At 31.8% G+C, this 10484-nt stretch overlaps 1 protein-coding gene across 4 annotated transcripts; it reads left to right on the top strand.

Annotated features, from left to right (window-relative positions):
- The first annotated feature begins 286 nt into the window (after positions 1 to 286).
- On the top strand, positions 287 to 6771 carry LOC120158588 (polycomb group protein EMBRYONIC FLOWER 2-like). 4 transcript variants are annotated; one of them, XM_039169416.1, is made up of 15 exons: positions 287 to 490; positions 1457 to 1585; positions 1924 to 1979; positions 2851 to 2915; positions 3039 to 3091; positions 3304 to 3357; positions 3440 to 3499; positions 3789 to 3835; positions 3927 to 4072; positions 4273 to 4534; positions 4719 to 4767; positions 4911 to 4994; positions 5767 to 5846; positions 6031 to 6120; positions 6415 to 6771. In XM_039169416.1, exons 2-15 carry the CDS (start codon positions 1460 to 1462, stop codon positions 6536 to 6538), a joined length of 1296 nt encoding a protein of 431 aa, XP_039025347.1. In that variant the 5' UTR covers positions 287 to 490; positions 1457 to 1459; the 3' UTR covers positions 6539 to 6771. The 4 variants fall into 4 exon arrangements, with proteins under 4 accessions (XP_039025347.1, XP_039025346.1, XP_039025344.1 ...); XM_039169415.1 differs by lacking the exon at positions 287 to 490 and adding an exon at positions 593 to 654 and having other exon boundaries at positions 3942 to 4072; XM_039169413.1 differs by lacking the exon at positions 287 to 490 and adding an exon at positions 593 to 654.
- Positions 6772 to 10484: the final 3713 nt, after the last annotated feature.

Here is a 10484-nt window from a genome sequence, read left to right as displayed (position 1 = left end):
AAATAAAAAAAATGAAAAATAAATAAATAATAATAATAATATGATTTCGATCCGGACAAAACTAATGTCGACACCCTAAATATATAAAATAAAATTTTATTTTTTAGATTGAATACGATATTTTTCACTTTAAATTCGAACTCAACCTAGACATAACTTCTTAAAAAAAATTGACCCTAACTGGGTTTTTTTATTAAAAAAAAAACCGACCCAATTGGTCGGATCGAAAGCCGTGGAGTTTGAGGACTGTGCCTATCCCTCTCCAACAACCAAAAAAGCACAATGATTGAATTTTGTAAATTTTCCCGTTAAAAGGGAACCTAACAAACGAGCTGGCGTTTTATTTAATTTTCTTTTTGATTCCTTTTCATTTTATAAACCAAATTTTCTTTTTGATTCCTTCCTCCCTCTTCCCTTTCTGTTCAGAAACCGCCTATCCCAAATTTTCCGGCCATTTTTTAGATCTGTTGATACATTCACTTTAATCTTGGTAAAAATAAATAAAATGTTTTATATCATTTTGTAGCCACAGTTTTATTATACTAATTTGTGAACCTCATCTGTTATTTTAACCTGTTAGAGAAATTTTGACCAATTTTTACGTTCAAAATTTGTAATTAGTTTTTTTCTTTCGATATTCTTTAGGGTATGAGGGTAAGCTAATTCATCTGTTCTTCTTTCATGAAATTGGGTTTTAGTTCTACCCCTCTTTTCCGATATATATATTAATTTCTTATCGGTTTTATTTTCAGAATAATCTTCATAAATTTCTTGATGAATTAGGGTTTCCTGATATATTACCCTAGGATTTCTTTGAATCACGATGCTGTCCTTCTCGTAGAATTATTGAATAGTTTGATTCGGGGTTAGTCGCCTTTGTGCGGTGTTCCGTTTAACTTTAGATATGCAGGAGCAAACAACACAACATATTTTCTAGGTGAAATAATAGCACTTTGCTTCTGAATTATTGTTTGAGCTCTGGTTTATCTTTTATGTAAACAATGGAATAGTAGCATACTTTTGTTGTTAAATTGTCGCTGATCGTCAACTTTATTATACTAATAAGAGATGATGTAGATTCTCATTGGAAACCCTAGGAATAATCCTTTTAAATTCATGTTTGCTAAAGAAATTCTGACATCTGCATTGGGGTAAACCAACCATGTTAATGAAGCCTATGTATTAACATCCTCGTCAAAATTGTCATAGTCTACCATATATTCATCTTCATTACATTCATTTGGGATATTCAAATTCAATCTAGATTTTTTTCACTTATTGGCTGTTTGATTGGTTAATCTGCATACATTTTATTAAAATTGATTTGATATGTATCACTGCTCACCATTGCATACAATGAAAATCGTAGTGCTGATGCATGTGTTCCTGTTTTTCGTCTTATTATTGTGATGTAGTTTCTTCTGTGAGGATAAGAATGTGATTATTTGGACTGCAGGTCATGTGCCACCAAAATTCATGCTTGCATTTGTCTGCAGAGGAAACAGATACAGCTGTAGATAATCTATTAATATATTGCAAGCCTGTTGAGTTATACAATATTCTTCATCGCCGTGCTTTACACAATGTAATACCATGCTTTTCTTACTGAGCATTGCATTCTCTATATTTGATCTGTTATACACTCAAAGTCCTTAGATGTGTGTTTTTTGTGTCCAAGAGATCCTACTATTTGCGCTATTTGGGAATTCTTGCTAAGATGCTCACTATTTTTGGTCAAATAGAATCTTTGGTTAAAGATTCTATTGGTTAATCTTTCTCCCATAAGTCACAAACTGTATAGCCTTAATTTGGTGATTTGAGGAGGTATAATGCCTCATGGCATGGTTACCTACTGTTTTGCCTGATGGAACCAAATTCTTCATATCAGTCTACTTTCTAGTCTAATATCATGTTCTGCATCAGCCTTCATTTCTTCGAAGATGTCTGAAATACAAAATTCAGGTGAGGCGTAAAAAGAGGTATGAACTTTACTTTCAATCTATGCTTTGATATCTAATTAACACTTTGAATTTTATCAATATTATTTCGCTAAAGTATGATACTGACAAATTACTTTTGTCAGTGACCATCTATTTCATTTTCCCCTTGTAGAAAACTTTAAGTTATATACATGAAAGCATCATAGTACCTGGAGATCCCTCACAAGAACAACCAGAAATAATCTACTAGTTCTTTGAGCAGATGATTGTTTTGTCCTTGAGTCAGGATTATGTGATTAAGGCTGACAAAACGGTTATGTGGGGGGAAATATACATTTCTCTGCTATTTCATGCTTCTGAAAAGTAGCAATATTCTTTGATGTTTGAATTAAAGTGCTTTATTGGAAGTTAAATTTGTTATAAAGGGACAATGAATGTTGTTTAGGTGAGCTTCTTGATGGGAATCGGTTCCAAGTTGTAGCATGTTAAGAATTTGATGTGCGCAGTTGGGAAGATTTAGTACTAGAAGATTGCCTTCAAGACATATGCCCTGTGACAGTATCAAAATCCTACATGTCTCTACTTTTCTAAGCATGGCCCTGAATTTTTTTTTTTCAAATAATAGTGTGAAAAACAGATTACTTCTATTTTCCAAGAATACAAATAGCATTAGTTGTAGGCATGAAAGATATCTCCAAATTACCAACTAAAGTTGATATTGATTGCTGGAGTGCTGGTGTATTGCTCCATTGACCTTCTACTTAATGTCTACAGTTACAAACTTTTCCTAAAAAAGGAAAGAAAATTTATACACTTCTAACAATTATGTGTTTTTCCTATCAAAAAAAAACAATTATGTGTTTTCTTTCACGTATTATGTTGTGAACTTATCTATGATCTGTTTGTGTAGGTTGAGGGCTGGAATTGTAATTTTCAACTATAAGGATTATGGCAATATGCTACAAAAGACTGAAGGTTAATCTCTTTATCTTCAATGAACTCTGCATTGTACATAATGATTACTTAGCCTTTTAATGGATAAAATTGATTCTCTGAGCTCTAATTCCCACCTTCTTTTTTAATCTTTTGAACTTGCAGTAACTGAAGATTTCTCTTGTCCCTTTTGCTTGATGCAATGTGCAAGCTTTAAGGTTGATACAAATCTGTTATCAAACATATGATATTGATTGTCATATTTATAAAGCATGATTTCCTTCTTGTATGAATCTTTTCTTCTTGTTCCCAAGTATTGCAATTTGTCGGATTCAAGCATTGTTCTGATTTTTGCTATACATAGATATCTAGTTCTCTTTTTGGAGCAACAAGCATGTTTGACACAGACCACCTTGATGTTTGTTCACAGGGTCTGCGGTATCACTTGTGCACTTCACATGATTTATTCAACTTTGACTTCTGGGTTAGTAGCTCAAGTTGCAAAGTGACTTGCCACTCAATTGAGATTTTCCAGAAAGACTATTGAAAAATTGTCTTTATTGTAGGTAACAGAGGAGTATCAAGCAGTGAATGTCTCAGTGAAAATTGATTCATTGATATCTGAGGTAAAAAACTTATTTCAAGATTCACGTGGAAGCTTAGATTTGAAAGAGGAACAATAATGCTGCCATCAAAGATGGTATATCATGTAATTTTAGACTCGAGGGCAGACGTGCAAGTAATGGTTGTTGGTATGGGGTGGTATGTTCATAATTAACAATGGTTGACGATGAAAATAAAATATCCTTGTTTCATTTCGTATCTTCTATAACTTGTAGAAAATCAATTGTGACTAGGCAAAAAACATTATTGACTTCACAAACTTTAATACCCTGCCAAAAATTATTGTTACAGACTTTGGCAAATGGAGTAGACCCACGAGGAGAAACTTTCTGCTTCTGGTAGGGTATAACTATTTGGTACATCTCGCTTCTTTCAACTGCTATGAAAACTTCTTGCCAGAAATAAATACTGGTAGTTCAATGGTAAAAGGAATTGCATGTGCAGCTCAAAACCTCGAAGGCGTAGGTCTACAAGCCCTCTGCAGAGTGCGAAGAATGTTGTACAATTTTTGGAGATGGACTCGCCCAATATGGTCAGTGAAAGCAGGCAGAATGGATTTCTGGAGAATGATGATGGTAATTTTTCTAGTAACGTGTTCAGTTTACATTGTTATCAATCTTTATGATTAATGCTAGTCTCTTATTCATAGTGTGTGAACTGTGAATGCTTTACATCTTGAAATCGCCAAAGTAATTTTGTAACTTATAAGTAAACAATACTAGAAAAATGACTCAATATTTACCTTTCTTTAACATAACTTTTGAACTCTCTGTAGGTGAGAGGGCTTCCAAGTCAATTCCCATTGATAAAGATGTGCAGAACGGATGGCATGGTCTGGAAAATTATATATCTGATTATGCTAGTACAACTGAGTGTCTTGCACGGGTCGCAACTAGTTGTGATGGTCCAGGAGTTTCAATTGCTATGGCTCATTCTTCTCTGGACCCTGATTGTATTAAAACATTATCTGTAACTGATACAGCTGCTCCTCCTGCCAAAACAAGGAAAATAGTGGCAGAACGATCTGATTCTAGGAAGTATGTTCTCTATGGCAATTTTTTTTCTGTCAATTCCTTTTTGTAAAGGGCTTTTCTTTTATATATTCTCTCTCCCTCCTTTTTATCACATTGCTAATAGAAAGTGTTACCTTCTCAAATCATCAAAGTTTAGGCATGCTAGTATTTTTATTTTTTAACGTTTCAAAATGTTGTTCTCTTACAGCCGCATGCTCCTGCTGAAACGCCAATTCTTTCACTCACACCGAGTTCAGGTGATCAGTTTTAGTCATCTGCTTAGGCTAATTATAATATTAGACTTTTCATGAATATCCATGTCATGTCATGATATCTCCATTTTCTTTGTATAATATTATTTCTCTGAATGTGCTGAAAAGTTCTTATTGTTTAACTGAAGCGGATGGCAATGCACCAAGTAACGTCTGATAGAGACAGTGAAGACGAAGTTGATGATGACATTGCTGATCTTGAAGATCGCAGGGTAGAATTTACAATTTTTCATCTAAGTATTTCTTTTATTTTTCTGATCTTCTCATTATGACAAAATGGTTGTTTAGGTTATAGATTTTTTGGAACTCACTTATGAATTCTATTATTTTTTAGTGCATTAGAACTTGGAAGAGTTTATTTTCCTGATTCTGTTCTTGTGAAACAGTGTGTGCAAGAAAAAGGTTTTTCTTGATTCTTGTTTAATGTCATTTTAATTTCAGGCATTTGAATCATAACTAGGAAGTAAGATCAAGTTAGTTTGCATGCAGTAGAATTGAGGGGCAAATCTGCTCTAACTATTAATAATTTCTTCAATATGACATTTGGAAATGATTGGGAAAACTGAATCAGTGGTCAATGATATAAAATTCTTAACTCAGCAATTGAACTGTCAAAAAATGTGTTTTAGCATTTTGGGTGCATAACTGCATAAGTATATAATTAAAAAGAGAAAAAAATGTATTTAAATCATTCAACTTGGTTGGGGGGCAGAATAGCTGGTGAACAAAAATTTTACTATTTTGGGTTTATTAAATCTTCAGTTGTGATAGGAAAGTAGTCATTAAATAAATAGTGATCTGTTGGATTTAGACAATGAATTCTCTTCATTTTTCTCAACTAGAAATAGTTTGCTCAATTCTTGCTTGTATTTTACGAGCATTATTTTGTTCATGGTCCCAGAACTAGTTGCATGTTTAACCAAATTTTCCGATTATTCTACTTCTGAGAATAGAGAGAATAACAATAATAACAATTTGTTACAGATGCTTGATGATTTTGTGGATGTTAGCAAAGATGAGAAGCAGCTTATGCATATTTGGAACTCATTTGTTAGAAAGCAAAGGTAGTCTAGTACTTTTCTTGTCAATTGAATTCATGATTATCATTTACTTCTCTTCTCCCTTAATCATTCTAATTGTTGTGTCAAGAAATTCTAATAAGATTCTAGTACTTGATTTGGTGCCGCATAGAACTGTTTTTTTGTGGTCTTCTTTCTGATTGAAATTGTCTCCTGATTCATTCGACAGGGTTCTGGCTGATGGTCACGTTTCGTGGGCATGTGAGGCTTTCTCTAAACTCCATGGGCCGGACTTGGTCCAAGCACCTGCTCTGTTTTGGTAATGTTCTTGAAGAATTCTTACTCCTTTGTTTTGACTGCTTAAGTCTTATTTTGCCAACAATAAGAATAACCACTTTTGGAATTTGGTAGAGAAAAGATTGATTTATGAATGGTATGCATAGCAAATTAGCAATCTGTTCTGAACCTTTTTAAGCAACGATTCATTGTCACCTTCTTAGGATACTGCAAGTAATACTAGTATTGTACAACTTTGTTGAAATGAATTTTCTTATTAATGGTAATTACAAATTGCTGTTATCTTTGATATATATATATATATATTCCGGCGCAGGTGCTGGAGGTTATTCATGATAAAGCTTTGGAATCATGGTCTGCTTGATGCCTGCGCAATGAACAACTGTAACCTGATACTTCAAGGATGCCAAAATGAGGGATCAGATGCTACGAAAAGCTGAAATACTATTAAGCATAAAATGGTGTCTACACGATTTGTTTTTACTCTGATCGATCCCATTATTTCCATGATTCGATCACAATATTCTTCAACTTAGCTGGAAATTGATTCTTAAACAATTCTTTCTCCGGGTAACTAAATGCTTCCTTTCTCATTATTGTAATAGCATTACCTTAAAATATTCAACACTGGCATTAGGTTCACTTTTCTAAGAAGTAAACTGATTTCAGTCTAGTCGTTTTTGTTCTGAACTGATATGCTAAATACACATACACTTGTATGTATGTACATACGTATTTAAGATCTGTTCATAAGTCGGGTTATCTATTAAAACTTTCACACTATGAATTCTGCTCGTGCTTTATTGATAGAAACATATTACGCGCCTTCACATACTACTTAAGGGAATGCAAAAGCACTTCCGATATGTTTTGGGTGTTGTGTATATATTATATTATATATATTTAACGAATTATTTATCCTTTAAATTATATTTATTTTATAAAGTTTTTATTTTTTTTATTTTTCTAGAATCATTTATCCCTTAATTTTTAGTTTTGTTATTTGAGTTATTGAAAAACCGTTAACTCTATTTAAAAAACATGGCAGTCAATAGAAACATGACATGTAGTGATCAATGTTTGACTTTGATAAAGGGTAAATGTCATATTTTCTCTCTTAATGCGGTACTTGAATTATTTTTACAATTAATGTGGTCTTCAAACTTAGAAAAAAAAATCAGTGTGACCCTTTCATTATTAAAATTAAATAAGCCTAAACTTTGAAGAAAATCAATTTAGCCTATTAGCCATATCATCAATAATTATGGACTGTCACATTAGTACCGTAGATTGTCATATCAACATTGTGAAGAGTTACATTAGTACTGTAACGATCAACGGTGAAAATCATTGGTCAAAAGGTCACATTAAGAAAGTGATTTTTCACCTATAAGCAATGCTAAACACCTCAAAATTGATTTAAAATCATGATCTGAAAAAGTGATTTTTATCCTAACTTCAAAAGCTCAAATTTTGAACTTTTGCCGTGGAAAATTACTTTTTTTGTGAAATTAGATTTTTTTTTCCTTAATTATTTAATTTTAATCGACTTTTAAATTAATACACATACATGTATAATTATTTATTCACTATTTTTTATTAATGTTCAAATTGATTGTTAGATATAAATCTATAGAACTTAAAAGATTTTTTTTACTATATTATTTTATTGATAACAATTTTTCTTAATAAAATATTTTATATTTATATTTTTATTATAGTTTAAGTTGATACATTTTAAATCTCATAGTAATAATAAGTGTAAATATAATTCAAATATTATATTTTTAATCTACAACATTATGTCTAAAATTGACATTTTATCTTTTCTGTTAGCTCTTACAAAAAATCGAAATATGTCAAGAGAATGGTGAATTGACCTTTAAATTTTTTGTGGTGGAAACAACCGAAATTAAAACTTTTGCACAAGGAATTTAGAGTGGTTCGACTTCTAAACCAAGTCCATATCTACTATCTTAGCATCCACACTAAGGATTTCTCAAATCTACTAGGTTTGGTAACCTTTGAGGACAAGGTGTAACCTTACAACAATACACAAAGTTTATATCCCAAAATCATGCTTACACTTTCTCCACAAGAGGGATTACAAATTTAGCAAACAGAAGAAAACCTCACAAAGGAAAATAAGTTTGCAACAAATTAAGCACTCACTCAAATCACACTCGAGCAAGAACAGATAAAGAAGCTCACAAGTGTGTTACAAATAATATGACAATTTTAGCTTTAAAACTCTTTTGATGTTGGTTTAATCTTGCAATTGACTTTTTTATTGTTCTTTATTTGAATCTTGGTTCCTTTTATGTCTTCTAACATTATTCTAGTCTTTTGGAGTCGTTGGTGGTTGATTAGAGCCATTGAATTCATTAATTTTGAGCATTTAATGTTCACCTGCACATTTGGTATCGATATCGGGTAGTGGGTATCGAAATCGATTATCCTAATGATCAAAATTATAGTCGTTAAAACATTGGTATTAATATTGTTCATGTGAATATCGATACTCACCAACCAGTATCGATATCAACACCATGGTATCGATACCAGAAAAGCCCACTGAAATCTTGGTATCAAGACTGTCGTGTTTGTTTTGAGACTTACTATGGCTTTTTTGTTGTTGCTAAAATCAAGTGTTTTGAGTTTTAAAACAATAATTTTAAGATATGTACTTGTTCAAGAACACTTATTATTATTTTTCACACTTGAAAATAGATTATGACAAATTATTTATAGAATTGTAAAATGTAAATTTTAACAACTTAAAACATTTAAAAATTCATGTTATATCAAAATCAAAGGTTGGTTCAACAATCACCCCTTTTCAATATAACAAAACCCTTTGTGAAAAATTACTTCAAAAATGATTTGTCATATTAGTTTTGTGAAAAATAAAATCCCCCTTAGTAAAAATAAATTTTGGCTAGAAAATTTTACACTTACACATATTTCTCCCCTTTTTGTTGTAACAAAATCAAATTATGCTTCAAAAGTGAAAATATATTAGTGTAATAGGAAATTCAAATATTCAACAATAAAGAAAAATCAAATTATACTTAACATAAAATACTGAAGTTCATAAGCATAAAATCAACATCAAGAGTAATTCAAGAAAAAGTACCAAAAAATAGTACCAAAATAAAAAAGATTCATAAAATGTATAAGCCTAATCAAAATACAAATGTCCTAAAACCAATATAAGAATGTCTATTCTTCCAGATGCAGAGGCGAATGAGAGGGAGACACCAAGTGATGATGTATCAAGCGAACGTCATTCTCAAAAGTTCCCAATTTTTTGAACCATGTAGTCATATATGATCTTCATATATATCTTCTCTTGAGTTGGTGGCACAAAAGCTCATTCAATTCATTTCTTTCTTCCTCAACGTCGTCCAAGAGTTATCTTCGATGAGGACCCCATTCACTAAAATCTCAATTGTCTTTTTGGGTCAATTTGAGATCGATAACACTAACAAGAGGAATGAGAGGGTTAAATGAGGTGGACACTCTAAGTTTTCCCTAAAAATGAAACTAATGATAAAACCATAGAGAAACGTTTTGGTGTAATTCACTCCTTTTAAGACAACATCGACAAGCTCTAAGAATATGATCATGGCAAAGTTCGGATGAATATCGTTCTTCACATGATAAAACCACCAATAATTGCAAGAACTCATGTTGGTAGCTTTACCACCGGAAGGTTGGAAAAACACTAAATGAGTAAAAGAAGATGACCGGGGAACTCAAGGATGGTAGAGATATCATTGAGAAACCTTTCCCTTTGAACATATGAATTGTCCTTGAAAGAACCATCATTGTTGATATTTAGATAGGTAGTAATGGAAGAGGGACTAAGAAGAATTGTCCTTGAAAGAACCATCATTGTTGATATTTAGATAGGTAGCAATGGAAGAGGGACTAAGAGTAAACATTTTTCTCATTAGGTATTACTTAATCCTAATGACCTTGTTAACGTCATTTTTCTTATGGAATAGGATAACATTACAAAAGAAGATAGAGACAAGGTTTAGTTTCACCTTGGGAGGAATACTAACAAAGTCCAACCAACCCCACAAGACAAAAGTTTCAAAGATGGTGAATTGATATACCCATGACATAAGAAAGTTTAGATCAATGGGATTGGTTGAACTTAGTTAGGATTCCTCTCAAGGTGAATTCAAACATTGTCCATGCTGAATTTTGATATAACATGAATTTTTAAATATTTTAAGTTGATAAAATTTGTATTTTATGATTCTATAAACAATTTGTCATAAACTATTTTCAAACGTTTTTAAGTGTGAATAATAATATAAGTGTTCTTGAGTAAGTACATATCATATAAATATTATTTTAAAGCTCAAAACACTT

Source organism: Hibiscus syriacus, unplaced genomic scaffold, assembly GCF_006381635.1.
Source record: "Hibiscus syriacus cultivar Baekdansim isolate YM2019G1 unplaced genomic scaffold, ASM638163v2 tig00111330_pilon, whole genome shotgun sequence".
NCBI classification, from domain to species: Eukaryota; Viridiplantae; Streptophyta; class Magnoliopsida; order Malvales; family Malvaceae; genus Hibiscus; species Hibiscus syriacus.
The sequence above is the reverse complement of the archived record's forward strand: the minus strand, read 5'-3'. Positions and strand labels throughout refer to the sequence as shown.